Below are 18,615 nucleotides of genomic sequence, written 5' to 3' on the forward strand. Positions count from 1 at the left end.
TCCCCCTCAGATCCTGTTCTGATGGCCTCCCTTTCAGAGATCCTTCATACTTGTTTGCTTTCCTGGGCCTTTTCCATCTTTCCCCAGGGGGTTGGGGGTGGAGGCAGCCTGTGCCTTCTAGATCCAAACCAGCTACTTTGTTGTTCAAACAATTGGATGGTTTCTCTTTCAACAGACACTGCAATAAAGTATAAGAAGTAAACGAACAATAAAGTTAATGAAGTTAAACAGTCACTGTGAGTTTAGTGTAGGTGACAGCTATGTCCGGGAGGGAGGCCACAACTGAACTAGCCATGCTGGGCACCATCGTAGGACGGAGGGGTAGCAGGATCCCCAGGTTGCCTGCCAGGAGGAGAGACAGAAGACACTCCTGGAGGTGACCTTAAATCCCAAATTGGTCTCGGCAGAGGGAAGGGCCTGAGCTAATGCTGGAAGCAGGAAGGTCGAGTGTGTTTGACTTTCCAGCAGCCGGGTGTGGCCAAGGGCATATGCTGGGAGACCAAGGTCAACGTGGCAAGATGAGCACAGGCTCTTGAGCCACGCTGAGGACTGGGCGTTAGTTCCCAGGAACTGTAATTGCCCGGGTACATAACCAGCTGGGGGGAGGGTGGGGGCATGGCCTGACCGCTGGATGGTGGAGTGGGGTAGAGAGAGCTGGGTGGAGGACAGGATGAAGGGGGAATCTATCAATGGCAGAGACTTCTTCTGCCAGAGGCCTGCAAGTTTTTGAGGGAGGTGGGAATGGCTAGGTACCAGGGTCCTCAAGGCCACTGCCCCCACCCTGCCTGCAAATACCAGACAGCAGCCCCCTGATGCCATCTCACTTGTAGGCCCATGCCCGCATGAATGAGTGCCCGAGCTGGCATGACGACTGTGTCCAGGACACCCCCTGGGCATGCCTGTGTGGACCCAGGTGAGAGGGGTGATGAGGGAGTGTGACAGGCGTGGGCAAGGCCAAGGTGCTGGAGGGTGGGGCTGCAGACTGAGCCCACCCTCCACTCACCTGACTCGTGCTGGTTCTGCTCATTTGTAGGCAAGTGCCCAGAGAGAAGCTGGGTAGGAACAGGGACAGACAAATTCCCGAGAGGCAGGGCTTTCGTCTCAAGTTCCCAGGTGACGCTGGTTGACTTTATGGTGCTGAAGGAGCTGCTGGTGGGCATGAGCTCAGACCAGCCAGGCAGCCTCCCTCCGCTGACCCTGCCTAGAGGGCCAGGGGGGCCAAAATCTCTGTTTGACAGATGGTGGGATCCTTCCCTGGCTTTCCTCAGGTCCTGTGGCTGCCCTTGGGGTCAGTGGCATGGCTATCCCTGTCTCCTGTATTGGAGTCTAGAATCAAAGCCTCAGTACTGACCTGTCCGTGAGCCCTATGACCCATGTGGGGCTTGGCTGTGTTGGAAGAGTGGTCATGGCTGGTGGCATAGCAGGAGTTAATGGAGGCTTTCCTGGGTACAGGGTTGTGCCAGGGCCACAGCCCCATCCTGAAGATCCGGGGGGCAGGTGGTCAATCCCTCCCAGGGCCCCACCAGAGTTACATCATAGGTCCGCTTAGAAGGCTGGGAGATATAAGAAAGACTCCTCTCTGGTCACCTATCCTTGGCCTTTTGGTTTGTCTGAGCCTCTCTGTTGGATGAGTGAATGAATGAGCAAATGAGTAATGAATGAGTGAATGAGAGTCCCTTGCTGCCCTCCTCCCTATCTCTGTCTCCCCACCTTGCTTCCAGGTTACTGTCTATTCCTCCCTTCTCTTGCTCCTCCCCTTCACCGTAGGGCTGTGACCCCTATCCAATATGGTAAACCCAGTTGGGGTTTTCTGTGCAGGGTTGGGTTACAGGTCCCAGGGTGTTGGACCCAGGGCTCCCTGATGGCTCTGGACATGCCAAGTCTGAGCCCAGCCTCCCATCTACAGACTTGCTGGATGGCTGCTGGCTTTCCTGGGCCTGCCTGGCTTCAATCCCTTCTGCCTGGGCTCCAGGATGGCTGGCTCTGGACAGCCTGGCTCCTGGAGGCTGCCCAGCCCTTGTCCTCCTCCACCGGGGAAGAATCTGAGCCAGCTGTGTTCCTTCTGCAGACAGTCGCTTTCCCGGCCTCTCCTTAGGAATGGCAATGCACTTCAGCAGGGGTCAGCCTTGAGCCTGTTCCCAGTCCTTCCTTCCCAGAAACTCCTGTCACAGCCCTAGGACCCTGCCTGATCCAATCAGAGTGGTCAAGGGATACAGGGTCTTCACTGACTGGGCTGGGCCATGAACTATCCTTGAAACTAAGGGTGGGGTCAGCTCTGCCCGAGCCACATGTCCTGTGAGTATGTGTGTTTATAAGGGGTGCAATGTGTCCCTAAAATTCCTGCCTGGCAGACTTCAGTTCCTATGAAAACAGTGGGGAAGGCATTAGAGTTCCCTTGCATGGTCAGTGGCTCTGACCTCCTCAGGTCCCAGAATGGGGCTGGAGGCAGCTTCCTGGGAGACCATGGCTCAGTTCCCAGGGGGCTACTCTGGCTTGCTACCTGCTCCACGAGTCACCCCACCAGCCAGGGCCAGTGTGGATGCCAGGCCCCAGCTCCCAACCCACCCATGGCTGTTGTCTGGGTTCATGGAGGCCCTGCCCCACAGCCTCACCCTCAGTGTCTCAAGACTTGGGTTCTGACAGAAGAGAAGTGCACGGGACAGTCCAAGAGGAAGGCTGAGAGGCAAATGGACAAGGTTGGGGAGTGTGAGGAGAGGGAGCACTGCAGGGCTGAGGGCGCTTGGGAGCATGGGATCAGATTTGGACTTGAGAAATCCCCTCTGGTGCTGTGTGGACCAGGACAGAGGGCCCTGGGATGGAAGTAAAAGGGCTGGTGAGGAAGCTGGTGAGGCCGGAGGGAACAGGTGTGGGTAAGGAGAGGGAAGACTCCAGGGGGCTGGTCTGAGCCCCAGGGGGTGGGGGGCACCAGAGAAGGACAGTCAAGAGAGAGATGTCTTTACAATGTCAGGATTTCAGGACAGTTACTCAGACTGGAGAGAGGAGAGGCTTGGGCTGGGGGCATGTGAGTATGAGCATGAGTGTGTGTGTGTGTGTGTGTGTGTGTGTGTGTGAGAGAGAGAGAGAGAGAGAGAGAGAGAGGAGAGAGAGAGACTCTGTGTGTGGGACTCTGTGTGTGAGTTTGTGTGAGTCTGTGTGTGAGGCACAGGTGCAGTGGGAGGAAAAACATAAAAGGTCTTAAAGACCAATAGTGCACCTCTGCCAGGGAGACTCCTACTTCGACAGAAAGGTTGTGAAAGCCTCCCCGGCTGCCAGGAAGCAAAGATCAGGGAGTGGCCCAGCCAGAGGGAAGAGGCAGGACCTGGGGGTGTCCAGGGGCTTGTAACACCCAGTGAAGCAGGAGGAGGGCCAGGCTGGGGACCCTGCTTTGAAAAACCAGCGACAAATATTCAACAGCCCACCCTGCCTCCACTCAACCGACAGCCCAGGAGGTGGGGAGGCTTGCCAGGGCGCCCAGCTAGTAGCTCAGAGGAAGTAGGCTTGGGGGAGGGGAACAGACGTCTTTGGGTCCCATTTTGAAGGGGCCAAGCAAACCTCCCCAGAAGCAGGCTAAAGTGTTGAGCAGGGGAGGACACTGGGCGGGGCAGGCATGCCGCTGGAGCTGTTTCTGGACCTGTACTCGCCCCCCTGCCGTGCCATTTACATTTTCGCCAAGAAGAATGGCATTCCCTTTGAGTTTCGGCCTGTGGAGCTGGGACGAGGTGAGTCTTGGCTAGGCTGGGCCACATGGGGGGTGGCATCCAGGAGCCAGATCTTGCTGAGCCACCCATCCTCTGCATCCCCCAGGGGAGCACCTGAAGCCTGAATTCTTGAAGGTGAACCCCCTGGGGAAGGTGCCTGCCCTGAGGGATGGAGACTTCCTGTTGGCGGAGAGGTAATGGGGTCCTGGCGCCTGTGGAGGCTTCGAGGTTGGGGGAGGCGGAGAGAGGACGGCAGAAAGCTGATGGTCCCACACTTGGAGATCTTTCCAGACTGCTGTGGTCCCCTCTTCCTCCTTTTAGCTCACCCAGCTTGGGGGCAAGGGGCTGGACTAGGAGCTGCTCTGGGGCTAAAGATGGTTGGTAGCTTCGGCATGGAGGGCTGGGCAAGATCACTCTGTTAGGCCTGGACAACCTGGACTCTGCTGGGGAAGATCCAAGCTTGAGGTTAGCCCTCCCCAGACGTCCCGAACCTGGCCTTCAAGTCACAGGAGCCAGGAGCTAGGCAGCCCCAGATTTGCATTGGGCTCTGAATCCCAGTTCCCCATATCCTCCATCTCGGCCACAGAGGGGTCACAGAACTTCGTGTCCCATGTTTCTCCCCTGTAAAATGGAGTAGTAATGTAACCCCTCCCAGGACCTGCCTGAGAATGGAAACTGGGCACCACCTTTTTCTATAAAATGTTTTCTAGTTGCCATTACATTTTTATTATTTGACTTAGAAATTGTGTGCCAGGAGCCCAGGGAGGATCAAGAAAGGGGTTCTCCTGGATCCCCTCCCCTGGACCCTGGCTGCTAGGGAGCACTGGCCTGGGAGGGAACTTGGAGATCCCTTGGGCAGGATGTCCATGGCAGGTCTGCCTCCCTCCTGCTCAGTAGGACCCGGATGCCAGAGAGGTGGGTCTGGAGGCAGAGGGCTGGCTGGGTTAGTAGTCGGGGGAGGGGAGGTGGAAATATGGGTCCATGGGGAGCGCGTGAGGAATGAAGCAGTTTGGTGGAGAAAAGATGGCCCGTGGTGGGGATGTGGGAGTGGGGTTGGCCTCCCCCGGAGGTGGCGTTGGACAGAAATCCAGTCAAATCACCCTGTTTGTGAGAGATGAAGCTGCCTAGCCCTGAGGGGTGGGGGACTCTCTGACACCCCCTGTTTGCAGTGTGGCCATCCTTTTATACTTGAGCCGCAAGTACCAGACGGCGCCATACTGGTATCCACCTGACCTGCAGGCCCGCGCCCGAGTCGACGAGTACCTGGCGTGGCAGCACACGGCCATCCAGCTGCCTGCCACCAATGTCTACCTGTGTAAGGTGAGCCTCCCCGCCCTATTATGCAGGCTTGGGCAGCAGTCAGAACCCCCAGTGCTGGAAAGGACCCACGGGCACATATACAGCCCTCTATCCACTGTCCGGGGTAGACATCTGTAATTGATCACGACATTCTTTCCCCTGAGTCTAAATGAATCCTCAGAATCCTTCTGAATACAGTGCCCCAGGGGGTATCGCTAATGGATGGTGGCCAGGGAGGGGTGGAGAGGTGGTTGAGGATGTTTGGAGGAACCCAGGATAAGCTGCTTCCATTCCCCCTGGCCCAGTCCCTCCTGCCCCACTTCTCGGGGCAGCCTGTGGACACCGTGCGCCTAGACCGGCTGTTGGGGAAGCTGAAACCAGCCCTGCAGCACCTGGATCAGGAGGTCCTTGCGGCCAAACCCTTCCTGGCCACCGAGCAGGTCTCCCTAGCAGATCTGATGGCATTCACGGAGCTGATGCAGGTAAGCTTCTCCTGCCTGTTTGCCCTCTGGGGACACTCTGGGCACAGGGCTGAGTCCCCTGCTCTGGCTACCCTGTCTCCCCAGCCCACTGCTGTTGGCTGTGACCTCTTCCGAGACTGGCCCCGGCTGGCAGCCTGGCGAGCCCGAGTAGAGGCTGCCCTGGGCCCTGAGCTTGTCCAAGATGCGCACAAGCTTGTGCTACAGCCGCGGGACCCCAGAGACGCCCAGCAGGACCCCCGGCTGGCACAGGAGCTGGTGCATCGGCTGCAGGAGCGGCTCAGTTGAGAGGGATGTGGCCCAGCCCATTCCCCTGCACTCTCCCACCCACAATAAACATGCTGTGTGACGTCTACTTGTCTCCAGCTTCCTCTGCCTTACCAAGTGGGGTCTCCCCACTTCTGAGCAGAATCCGGAGGGACAAGCGATCTCCCGAGATGATGCAGCCTAGAGGCAGCAGCACTCAGGCCTCTCGTGGGCTTCTAGTTACCTTCCTGAGTTGCCAGCTGCTGAACTCCACTGGCCACTGCCAGTCCCAAGCCAGACCAGAAGTTTCTGGGGTTCTCTCCATGGCACAGCTTCGCTGGCTGACCCTAGATACTCCTGTGGCATTGTCCCTGGTGCCCTGACTGCTCTCTAGGATCCTGTTTGTCTTTCTCTCAACACTTTTCTAACCATAGTTCAGGCTAGACTGACCTAAGCATACCCCCAATCCTTGCTTCTGAAACCCTCCATGGTTATTTCCTATTGCCCCATCCTCGTTCTGGACCCAGCAGAGGCCCTTGGGTTACATTCTACAATAAAGTTCTGGCCCTCACAATTCCCGTGTGTAAGTCCTTCTCCGAGATGGGCCACGGGCACACACGTGTGCCAAGAGGGAGGGGGAAGGGCAGGGTTGCAGGTGGCCCCCACCTCCTGCCCCTGAGCCAGGGTCCTCTCCCTTGTCTACTCCTGAGTCTCCCGAGAATTCTTGCTGCTGTGAGAATTCCGGGCTTCCTGGCCTCATGACAACACCAAGTGAAACAAGAAGTTCCAGAACGCGGGGTCCTAGGCCTGGGTTGGAGAGGGCCGATGGGCACAGAGCCAGGCCCAGGGGCTCAGGCCGCATATAGGCTCAGGTTCAGAGCCTGCTGGCTGTGGCTGGTGGGGGTGCCCGACACGTGTCTCAGCATGGGCCTGGAGCTCTATCTGGACCTGCTGTCAGCATCCTGCCGCGCTGTCTACATCTTCGCTAGGAAGAACAACATCCCCTTTGACTTCCAGTTTGTGGATCTGCTAAAAGGTAGGCATCCCACGCTGCCCGGCATAGGTCTGGCCTTGGCAGGGAGGCAGGACGCAAGGTCAGAGCGTCTCTGAGAAGCGGAGACACAGAGGCGACTCCCCACCTTAAAGTCCAGACTTTCCAAGGGAATCGTAGGCTGTCCGGCCCTGTGACTAATTCTGCCCTGCTATGATGAACAGGCTCTTTTTTTTTTTTTTTTTTTTTTTTTTTTTAAGTTTATTTATTTATTTTGAGAGAGACAGAGACAGTGTGAGTGGGGGAGGGGAAGAGAGAGAGTGAGAGAGAGAATCCCAAGCAGGCTCTACACTGCCAGCGTGGAGCCCAATGTGGGGCTTGGACCCACAAAACTGTGAGATCATGACCTGAGCTGAAACCCAAGAGCGGGATGCTTAACTGACTGAGCCACCCAGGAGCCCTATGAACAGGCTCTTATAAGATAAAGTGGAAGGAAGAAGTGCCAGGCATCCCCTGGTCTCCCATCTAGAGCCCTCGGCTTTTCCTTGCAGTATCTTTTTAGCTGCAGCACCTCGGATGAGCTGGCAAAGGTCGCAGAGGTGTGTGGTCATCCAAATCTGAGTCAAGACTACCTCTTCAGGCCACACTCATTCTCCCTCCACGTTCACACCTGCTCAGGGTGACACAGGCCCGGGGTGAGGTGCAGAGCACTGGTCTCCAACATTACCCCAAGCATGGAGGAGGTTCTTAAAAGCTCACGTTGCAGAGGCAGAAGCCTCTAGAACACAGAGGAGGAGGCCAGGTCTTCTGAAATGAGGTGTGAATCCAGCCCCAGAAATGTTTTCTGACCGAGGCAGCTGGTTGAGGAAGAGTTAAAACTCCCAATAGATCAGGGTGCCTGGCTGGCTCAGTTGCTAGAATTTGTGGACTCTTGATCTCTGGGGCTGGTCATGAGTTCAAGCCCTCGTGCAGTGGAGAGCTTACTTAACAACAAAACAAAACAAAACCCACCACAACATAACAAGTCTTCTGATAGATTGGTTGTATATGAGAGGCTCCCTTTTGGATTCCAGCTGTGTGCTGGGGCTGGGGCTGAAGGAGTGGGGGTGGGATCCAGGCTTCTAGGGCTGCTGCTGATTCACAGGCTATGGCTTCAGGCCGAGTTGGGAGTGGGGGCTGGAGGTCTCCAACTTCTGTAAGCCAACGGGTTGTCCTGGTCACTGAGCCTGGGATGGGGGCAGGAGTCTTGATCCTAATCCCGATTCTGCCACTGACTTGCCCTTTGACCTGAAGTGAGCCATGGATGGTGTTCCTCTGGGCTTGTTTCTCCTTCTAGAGAAAAGGGGGAGAAAGGCATCTGCCTCTGGGAGACCCGGGCCTCTCTTTCCTAGAGTCCCAGCATCCTCAGACCTTTCCTACCCCTCTCAGGTCACCACCACAGCAAGGAATACATAAAGATCAACCCCCTGAAGAAGGTACCCAGCCTCAAAGATGGAAAATTTGTCTTATCTGAAAGGTAAGTCTTCCTTGCCCACCCCTGCTCCCATCTGTCTCTGCTCCTCCTGGGACATTCAGATTGAGCCGACCTGCTAGTACTTACTTTTTATTTACCGTGAAAAATTTTATACGTACACCAAAGTAGAATGAATACTAACTAATGAGGGATATGAAGACCTCCACAGGATACCCATCACACAATTCCAACAGTGGTCCACGTGGGGAGCCCATTTTGCATCACCTGTAACCAACCCACTCTATCCCCCTCTATTCCCCTACCTGCCAGATAAAAGATGAGGGTTCATAAGAAAAAAGAAAAAAAAAAAAAAAGCATCACCACAATACTTTGGTGACACCTTATAAAAAATTAACAATAATCCCTGGGGACGCCTGGGTGGCTCAGTCATTGAGCATCTGACTCTTGATTTCTGCTCAGATCCCTGGGTTGTGGGATCGAGCCCTGTGTCCGGCTCTGTGCTGAGTCTGGATCCTGCTTGGGATTCTCTCTCTCTCTCTCTCTCTCTCTCTCTCTCTCTCTGCCCCTCCCCTGCTCACACTCTCTTTCTCTTTCAAAAAAAATAATTAATTAATTTAAAAAAACAGCAACAGTAATCCCTGGATTTCAACCAATACCCTGTTCTATTCAAAAGTCACTGATTATCCCCAAAATATTTTCTTTGTGGCTTGTGCTTTTGAATCCAGCTCCAAATAAACTACAAGTGTGGCAGCTTGTGGTCTGCCTATAGTTCCCTCCATGCCCCACCTTTTGCTTTTGCATTTTTAATATACTTTTAAAAAAATGTTTATTTATTTTTGAGAGAGAGAGAGAGCACAAGTAGGGGAGGGGTAGAGAGAGAGCGCAACAGAGGACCCCAAGCAGGCTCCATGCTGACAGCTGATAACCGAGAGCCCAGTGTGGGGCTCAAACCCACAAACCGTGAGAGCATGACCCGAGCCAAAGGCAGATGCTTAACCGACGGAGCCACACAGGTGCCCCTGCCTTTACATTTTCGTTATGGTTGAAGAAACAGAATCCTTTGTCCTGAGGAGTTTCCCACAGTCTAAGTTTTGCTGATCGTGTTCTCATGGTGTCATGTTAACATGGTTTTTCTGTCCCTTCATTTCCTGTAAATTGGTCATTGAAAGTAGAGGTTTGGTGAGATTCAGGGGTTTATTGTTTCTCAGACAGCTTCAGAGGCGGTCTCATAATTGTCAAATGTATCTTCCTGGTGGACCATAGAACTTGGGTGACCCCAGTGCTGGATGATTTTCCTAGGGCTGTTGTAAAAAATTGCCACTGACTAAATGACTTAGAACAACAGAAATGTATTGCATTCCTAGAGGCTAGACGTCAAAACCCCTGTGAAGGAGCTGGAAAAGCTTCTTTCCCGGGTTCTGGTAGCCTCAGGCTATGTGTCTTTGGCCGGTTCGTTGTTATCTTTGAGCCTCAGTTTCCTCAAATGTAAGCATACTGGGACCCACCTTATAGGGTTATTGTGAGATCAACTGAGATGATTCAGGATTTAGGATTTCCCTTCTTGATGTTTCCCGCCTTCTTAGACAGTTGTACCTCTGGGGCCTCCCTCTCAGGCTGCTCCTTCCCTTCTCCCCCCTCCCACCTCTGTTCCCTTCTTACCTGCTGACTCTGTGGTGGGCTGCGGGGGCACGGCAGGGCAGGCTCCTGCTTCTTGGACTTTGGTGTCATATCAGACTCTGACTCAGGACTCTCTGGGACCCCAGATGTTCTAGACACCTCAAACATATGTGTCCATTCTGAGTTCCTCCCTTCCTGCCCTCCACCAGCCAAGAGCAAGACAATTCCCTCCAAATTGTGCCTCCAGTCTGTACCCTCCCTGTACCCCTGTGGCCCCTGTCCTCCTCAGAACCCCTCCACCCAAGTACCAGATCTTGTTTCTTTTTTTTTTAAGTTTGTTTTGAGAGAGAGAGAGAGAGAGAGAGAGAGAGAACACAGGAGGGGCAGAGAGAGAGGGAGAGGGAATCCCAAGCAGGATCTGCACTGTCAGCACAGAGCCCGACCCAAGGCTTGAACCCACAAACTGTGAGATCATGACCTGAGCCGAAATCAAGAGTCAGACGCTCAACTGACTGAGCCACCCAGGCACCCCTCTTTTTTTTTTAAATTGAGATACAATTGCCATACAACATTATATTAGTTTCAGGTGTACAACATAATGATTCAGTTTATGTATATATTGTGAACTGATGATCACCATGGTAAGTTCTAGTTGACGTCTGTCATCACATATAGTTGTAGATTTTTTTCCCTTATGATAAGAACTTTTAACACCTACTCTCTTAGCAACTATATTTTTTTATTTTTTATTTTCTTTTAATTTTTTAAAATTTTATTGATTTTTGAGAGAGAGAGAGAGAGAGCGGAGGAGGTGCAGAGAGAGAGGGAGACACAGAATCTGAAACAGGCTCCAGGCTCTGAGCTGTCAGCACAGAGCCTGACATGGGGCTCGAACTCAAGAACCGTGAGATTATGACCTGAGCTGAAGTCTGACACTTAACTGACTGAGCCACCCAGACGCCCCCCCCACTTTTTAAAAAATATATATTTTAATGTTTGTTTATTTTTGAGAGATAGCACAAGCAAGAGAGGGACAGGGAGGGGGGTGTATAGAGGTTCTGAAGTGGACTTTGCACTGTCAGCTGGGATCCTGGGGGCTTGAACTCACGAACTGTGCGATCATGACCTGGGCTGAAGTCAGATACTCAACCAACTGAGGCACCCATGCACCCCTCTTTTATTTATTTATATTTAAATGTTTATTTATTTTTTGAGAGACAAAGAGAGACAGAGTGTAGCTACCTCTTACCCCTGAATTCCCATACATGTTGTTTTCCGTCCAGACTGCCCTTCCTCATGCCATCCATCAGATCCCATTCACCCTGCTGGTCTTCCTTCGGGCACTCGCTGACTGGCGGACTGACTGCCTTTCCTGGCACCCTTTGGGCTCATCCTCCCCCCAGAAGAATGTCAGTGCCTAGCACCTGCCTGTGGCTGGAAGCCCCACACTGAGCCCTGGCCACGCTGGGGTGGTGGGTGTAACAATGTTGAGGAAGGCAAGAGCAGTGCCCCCCGACTTTTCCTTTCTGCAGCGTGGCCATCCTTTTCTACCTGTGCCGCAAGTACAGCACACCCTCACACTGGTACCCACCAGACCTGCACACACGTGCCCGCGTGGATGAGTTCATGGCCTGGCAGCACACTGCCATTCAGATGCCCATGAGCAGGATCCTCTGGATCAAGGTGAGTGGGGTCAAGGCTGGGCTGACCACCAGTGAGTTCAAGCAAGTCTCCCTCCCTTCCTGAGCATCATTTCCTCAGCTCCCTCTCCTGCCTGCCTTACAGAGCTGATGGGAGTGTGTAATGAACAATTGGGTATGAAAAAGCCTTATAAAGACAAGGGGAAGGGTACCCAGGAGGGGCTGATATTACTCAAGACTGGATAAGATTCAAGAAATTTCATTCTGAACTAGAAAACATCACAGTCAAAGGGCCCAGAGAGACCACCAAATTTGAAGATGACGACTAGCCAATGTGTGTATATGTACCCTTACTTCTTATCTCATGCCTGTGACAGACATCACTAATCAATCACAGGATTCCATCCTGCTAGGATCTCAAAATCCTTCTGGACAATGGCCCCAGGTAACTTCTACCAACCAGAACTGCTAAAAGAGGTGAACTTGCTTTACATCCTTGGTTCTGTCCAACACCTCTCTAGCAGACAAGGATGCTGAAGATTGGAGGGTCAGATGGGACTAGGGTGCAACCTCCTCTTCCCTCCTCTCCCCCACCCTGGCCAGATGCTGATCCCAATGATCACTGGTGAGGAGGTTCCAGACGAGAAGGTGGAGCAGATGCTGGCAGAGGTGAAGAACAGCATGCAGCTCTTTGAGGAGAAGTTTCTGCAGGACAAGATGTTCATTGCCGGGGACCACATCTCACTGGCTGACGTGGTGGCCCTAGTGGAGATGATGCAGGTGTGCAGTGGGGTAGGGACACAGCCTGGGCAGAGGTAGGACTCCTCTGTGACCACTGGGGCCACAGTGTGAGGATAGGCTGCTGGAGGGAGAGGGATTCTGGGAGCCAGGTGCCTAGACCTGACCCAGGGGTAACCGGAAGCACAGGAGATTTTGAACCAAGGAGGGTCACGATGCTTCACAATGCTTTTTCAGCGTGGGCAGGAGCTGGAAGGCAGGCCTGGGACAGGGAGAAGAACACAACATTTCTCAGTTAGTCAGCCAGGATCCTGGATGCCTCCGCCTCCTGCCGGACCCTCCAGGAAGTGTCCAGAGGCCTCCAAAGAGTCCTTCTGGATGAATGGACTTTTTTCTAGAGCACCAGACATCTAGCTATACAAGGAAGCTCCCTGGTTCTGGGTCGGAGGGGCATCCACAGTGCTTTTGGGGGTCCACCTGGGTGTGGGACAGTTATGTGGTTTCTACATGCAGGGGAGGGTGGCTAGTTCTGCCCTAGCTGGTATGCAGGGTGGCCAACTGAGACCCCGGCCAATGTCTTGAGAGGACAACGCAATTTCTGGCCAGTATGCAAAATGTCCGCTTTAGTCCATGGTCAGTGTGCAGGGCAGATCAGCACCAGAGAAAACCATTTCAGTTTTTCTGTCTCAGGTGGTGTAGTCCCCTACATTTCAAACCCTACCCCTTACATTTCACCCACCCCACCCCATTTTGGAGCCCCCAGGCTTTTTGCGTGCATGTTTCTTAGACTACCTGCTGGGTCTCCCATTCCAGGCCCTGCACCTGATCACAGAGGAAGGTTCAATGTGGAAATTCAATGTGTGAATTCTTCCCACTCTCATCTGAGAATAAGGGATTTCCCTGGTAGAAGGCAGGGCCCATGGGAGGTTTCACACTAAAAAGTAGGAGTCATCTGGGCCAGGAGTCACCTCAGAAAGGGGTTCAGGAACCTTGGAGCAAGACCAGTGGAGAACCTGGAGATTCTGACCTTCCAGCCCCCACCCCACATCTATCACATAGTCTATGACCCCTTGCTCAGGCCTGGGAGTGGGATGGGTCACAGACTCACTCTTTGCAGCGGCAGATAGGGAGACACCCTGAGGCTGTAGGAGGGGACGTAGGTAGGGCTGGTCCCCTGGCTGACCATCTCTTCCTCTTTGTGTATCTACAGCCCATGGGAGGCAACTATAATGTCTTCCTCAGTAGCTCCAAGATTGCTGAGTGGCGCATGAGGGTGGAGCTGGCCATTGGCCCTAGCCTCTTCGGGGAGGCCCATGACCGGCTGATGAGGTTGGCCGAGTGGGACAGTTCAACATTGGATCCAATGGTCAAGGAGAGGATCTGTGAGTTGCTGCAGAAGTTCAAGTAGAAGCAGCCCATCCTGCAGGGCCTGGCTGGCCCAGGCCTTTGAGCTTCTTTCCTTAGGGGAGATGTTGAAAACAATTCCACTTCTTCACCTAATAAAGTACTGTCACAACCACCATGGTTGCTGGGCCTGGGACAGTTGGTGTGAGCATAAGTTCTCGTGTGGGAGAAGGTGGCGGTGATGGGTCCTCCCAGGTTCCAAAAAGAGTTTAAAAGCTAGAGGTTAAATATGATTAAGGGTGCCCTGCTGGCTCAGTTGGTAGAGCATGTGACTCTTGATCTTGTAAGGGTTAAATTGTAGTGTAGGGCTAACCTGTAGCCTTAAGAAATAACAGCTTTGTTTTAACACCATAGATTAAGAGATAACAGCCTTGGCCTATCAATCAAGGGAACAAAAGTTCAAGGAAGATCAACTGGATTAGTGTTTGATTGGAGTGGGGCAGGGCATGTCTGAACTGTTTCCACCCCCATCTGGGAACTATTTCTTTGTTCTGTTCCCAGATGATGATAAGACCATGTGGTCGGCTATAAAAACTCTGTACCCCGGCTGTTTGAGACCGCACTTGGGTCAAGAGTGTCGGTCTTGATCGGTTGGCCTTGCCTCTTATTGCAATAAACTTTGTTGTGACTGTCATTGGTGCCCATAGTATTCTGTTTCAGGAGTCGTGTGGATGCAACAATCTTAGGGTTGTGAATTCGAGCCCCAAATTGGGCATAGAGCTTACCTAAAAACAAACAAACAAACAAACAAACAAACAAACAAAAAACTGGATTTAATATAACTTAAAAAATAAACATGATTCAATTGTCAATAATAGTTGATGACTTCAATACCCCACTTTCAATAATGGAGAAAACAGTAGGACAGAAAATCATCAAGGAAATAGAGGACTTGAACGATGCTATAAACCAGTGGACCTACCAGATATATATACAGAACACTCCACCAACGACCACAGAATACACACTCTTTTTGTTTTTTTTTAAGTTTATTTTTTTTAGTAATCTCCACGCCCATTGTGGGGCTGGAACTCATGACCTCGAGATCAAGAGTTGCATGCTCTTCCACCTGAGCCAGCCAGGTGCCCCAGAAGACACATTCTTCTCAAGCACACATGGAATATTCTCCAGGATAGACCATATGTCGGGTCACAAAATAAATCTCCATGAATTTAAACAGATTGAAGTCATATCATGTATATTCTTGGGAACACAATGGAGTGAAATTAGAAAATAATAGGAGAGGCACCTGGATGGCTCAGTCAGTTAAGCATTCAATTCTTGATTTCGGCTCAGGTCATGATCTCATGGTTCGTGAGGTTGAGCCCCACATCGGTTCCTCACCAAGGAGCCTGCTTGGGGTTCTCTCTCTCCCTCTCTCTCTCTCTGCTCCTCCCTCCCTCTCTCTCTTTCCCTCAAAAATAAAGAAAAAATGAACTAAAAATGAACTAAAAAAAAAGAAAATAACAGAAGGAAAACTAGAAAGTTCACAAATATCTGGAAATTAAACAATACATTCTCTCTTTTGTTTTTTATTTTTTATTTATTTATTTTTTTAACATTTATTTATTTTTGAGACAGAGAGAGACAGAGCATGAATGGGGGAGGGTCAGAGAGAGAGGGAGACACAGAATCCGAAACAGGCTCCAGGCTCTGAGCAGTCAGCACAGAGCCCGATGCGGGGCTCGAACTCACATACCGCGAGATCATGACCTGAGCCGAAGTCGGACGCTTAACCGACTGAGCCACCCAGGCACCCCATCTCTTTTGTTTTTTAAAGTAGGCTCCATACCCAGCACAGAGGCCAATGTGGGGCTTGAACTCATGACTCTGAGATCAAGGCCTGAGCTGAGATCAAGAGTTGGACACTTAACTGACTGAGCCACCCAGGCGCCCCAGAGTGTCAGACTCTTGATTTCAGCTCAGGCCATGCTCCCAGGGTTGTGGGATCAAGCCCCAAGTTGGGCTCTTTGCTGAGGCTGGGGATTCTCTCTCTCTCCCTCTGTTTCTCTCCCCTGCCGGTGCTATCTCTCACTCTCAAATAAAAAAATAAAAATAAAATAAAGTAAATAAAACCCTTTAAAAAGAGAAAAACAAGACAGGAAATCAATGAAACAAAAAAATTGATTTTTAAAAAAATGTTTATTTTGAGAGAGAGAGAGAGAATGCATGCGCAATTGTGCATGTGTACCCATGTGGGAGAGGGACAGAGAGAGAATCCCAAGCACGCTCCACACTGTCAGCACAGAGCCCGCCTGGGGCTGGGAACTACCAACCTGAGCCCAAATCAAGATGCTTAACTGACTGAGCCATCCAGGTGCCCCCCAAAATTGGATTAAAAATTTTTTTTAATTTAATTTTGAAAGAGAGAGAGAGACAGACAGACAGAGCACGAGCAGGGGAGGGGCAGAGGGAGATGGAAACACAGAATCTGAAGCAGACTCCAAGCTCTGAGCTGTCAGCACAGAGCCCAATGTGGGGCTCGAACTCACGAACCGTGAGATCATGACCTAAGTCGAAGTCGGCTGCTTAACCGACTGAGCCACCCAGGCACCCCCAAAATTGGATTTTTGAAAAGATCAACAAACTTGACAAATCTTTAGCAGCTATGATGAACAAGAAAAATATAAGACTTGAACTACTCAGATAAGGAATAAAAGTGGGTACATCACAACTCATCTTACAGAAGTATAAAGGATTGTAAAGAACATGCTAGGAACGATTGTATGAGAATAAGTTAGACAACCTGTTTGAGATGGAAAATTCCTAGAACACATTATCCACCAAAATGGACTCAAGAATAGAAAGTCTGAATAAACTTATGGCAAGTAAAGAGATTGAAATAGTAAAAATAATAATAAAAAAAACCTTCCTACAAAGAAAAGCCTAGGATCAGAAAGTTTCACGGGTGAATTCTATCAAATGCTTAAGGAATTAACACCAAATGGGGCATTTGGCTGGCTCAGTCAGTGGAGCATGCAACTCTTGACCTTGAAATTGTGAGATCTGGCCCCATGTTGGGTGTAGAGACTGTTTAAAAATAAAATCTTAGGGGCGCCTGGGTGGCTCAGTTGGTTAAGCTTCGAACTTGAGATTTCAGCTCAGGTCATGATCTCACGGTTTGTGAGTTCAAGACCCCCACTGGGCTCTGCACTGGCAGTGTGGAGCCTATGTGGGATTTAATCTCTCTCCATCTCTCTGCCCCTCTCCAGTTTGTTCTCTCTCTCTCTCTCTCTCTCTCTCTGTAAATAAAGAAACTTAAAAAAATAAAATAAAATAAAATCTTAACAGCATAAAAAGAATTAACAGTAAGCCTTTACAAACTCTTTCAGAAAATAGAAGAGGAGGAAACATTTCCCACTTGATTCCATTGTTATCAGAGAACCAGTTCCAAATTCATATTTTGTTGCTTGAGGCTTGAAAGTCAATACTTGAGAGACAAATGATGGGGGGGGGGGGGAGGAAAGTTTGCTTTATTCAGGAAGCTGGAAACCTGGGAAGATGGTGGATAAATGTCGCTAAGATCATCTTCCTCGTCCAGGTGAAGCCAGAGGGTTTTAATTGGGAAGGCACAGGAAAAGGGAGTGGGGTTACATGGGGGAGATGTAGGTGCCCAGGCAGCTAGTGCTATGTGGACATGACCCTGAACGGACTTGCTGGCATCACTGGCAGCTATTTTGGGATGTAGTCAATCCTTATCTTTTGGGTAAGTTTGGTCCTTCACTCCTCAAGGCCAGTGGCGTTCAAATCTCAAGGAAATAAGTTCTGCTACAGATCAAGGGATTTAAGTCAGCAAACAAGGAGTGCATAAGCTTGAAGCAAGTGAACCCTTAAGACTGGGTGGAGTGCTACTACACTATGAAGCCAGGATGACCCTGAGATGCAAACAGGAAAAAGAACATGAGAAAATAAACAACTTTGTTGCAATATTCCTTATAAATGCAGGCGTTAAAATTCTCAACAAAATACCAGCAAATCATATCCACAGCATATTAAAAGGATTATATATCATGAGCAGGAATGCAAAGATGATTCAATATATGAAAATCAATCAGGGCACCTGGGTGACTTGGTTAAGCATCTGACTCTTGATCTCAGCTCAGGTCTTAATCTCAGGGTCTCGAGTTCAAGCCCTGCATTGGGCTTCGTGCTGGGCATGAAGCCTACTTAAAAGAAAAAAACGTGAAAATCAATCATTATGACACATCATACTAACAAAATAAAGAAAAAAATCACATGATTATCACATGATTATCTTGATAGATGCAGAAAAAAGCATTTGATGAAATCCAACACCCTTTCAGGATAAAATAACCCAACAAATAACGGAAGGGAATTCCCTCAGCCTGATAAAGGGCGTCTATGAAAAACTCACAGCTAACATCATACTTAATGGTGGAGTTCATGAGTTCGAGCCCCGCATCGGTCTCTGTGCTGACAGCTGGGAGCCCAGAGCCTGCTTCAGATTCTGTGTCTCCCTCTGCCCCTCCCCGGCTCGTTCTCTCTCTCTCAAAAATAAATAAAACACAAATAAATAAATAGCCTTTGTCTCTTTTTCTATAGAATAATAAATCCATCAGTCTCTTGTGAGATAGGTTACGTGAGTCAGACCCAAAGAAAAGGATTAATCCTGAATATGGACCAATGTAGGTTTTGAACCTTCAAGATTGAGGCTGAGCCCGAGACAGGATCCTGCCCAGCTCCTCTGGGGGTGCTGACTGGGGTCAGTGGAAAGTGGGCATTGGGTAACTAACTGTTGCCTCATCTGAGGTTCTAGCTACTTTTTCAAACTTCACCACTGAAATCTGAAGTCCTCAACCTTCCTTAATTTTTTTTTTTTTTTTTTCCAGTGAGGGGCGCCTGGGTGGCTCAGTCAGTTGAGCGTCTAACTCTTGATTTTGGCTCAGGTCATGATCCCAGGGTCATGGATTGAGCCCCATGTCGCTCTGCGCGGAGTGTGGAGCCTGCTTAAGATTCTCTCTCTCTCTCTCTCTCTCTCTCTCCCTCTGATGCTCTCCCCCCACTTGAA

General features: G+C 50.7%; 2 protein-coding genes across 2 annotated transcripts; both read left to right on the plus strand.

Moving 5' to 3' along the window:
• Nucleotides 1-3,275: 3,275 nt before the first annotated feature.
• On the plus strand, nucleotides 3,276-5,831 carry LOC132665490 (glutathione S-transferase theta-1-like). Its single transcript, XM_060612549.3, has 5 exons — nucleotides 3,276-3,719; nucleotides 3,805-3,892; nucleotides 4,868-5,018; nucleotides 5,303-5,479; nucleotides 5,564-5,831. Exons 1-5 carry the CDS (start codon nucleotides 3,608-3,610, stop codon nucleotides 5,762-5,764), a joined length of 729 nt encoding a protein of 242 aa, XP_060468532.1. The 5' UTR covers nucleotides 3,276-3,607; the 3' UTR covers nucleotides 5,765-5,831.
• A 128-nt stretch (nucleotides 5,832-5,959) lies between these two features.
• On the plus strand, nucleotides 5,960-14,220 carry LOC132665491 (glutathione S-transferase theta-4-like). The gene is made up of 5 exons (XM_060612550.3): nucleotides 5,960-6,758; nucleotides 8,142-8,229; nucleotides 11,337-11,487; nucleotides 12,048-12,224; nucleotides 13,393-14,220. Exons 1-5 carry the CDS (start codon nucleotides 6,548-6,550, stop codon nucleotides 13,588-13,590), a joined length of 825 nt encoding a protein of 274 aa, XP_060468533.3. The 5' UTR covers nucleotides 5,960-6,547; the 3' UTR covers nucleotides 13,591-14,220.
• Nucleotides 14,221-18,615: the final 4,395 nt, after the last annotated feature.

This window comes from Panthera onca, chromosome D3 (assembly GCF_046562875.1).
Source record: "Panthera onca isolate mPanOnc1 chromosome D3, mPanOnc1 haplotype 2, whole genome shotgun sequence".
Taxonomy (NCBI): Eukaryota; Metazoa; Chordata; class Mammalia; order Carnivora; family Felidae; genus Panthera; species Panthera onca.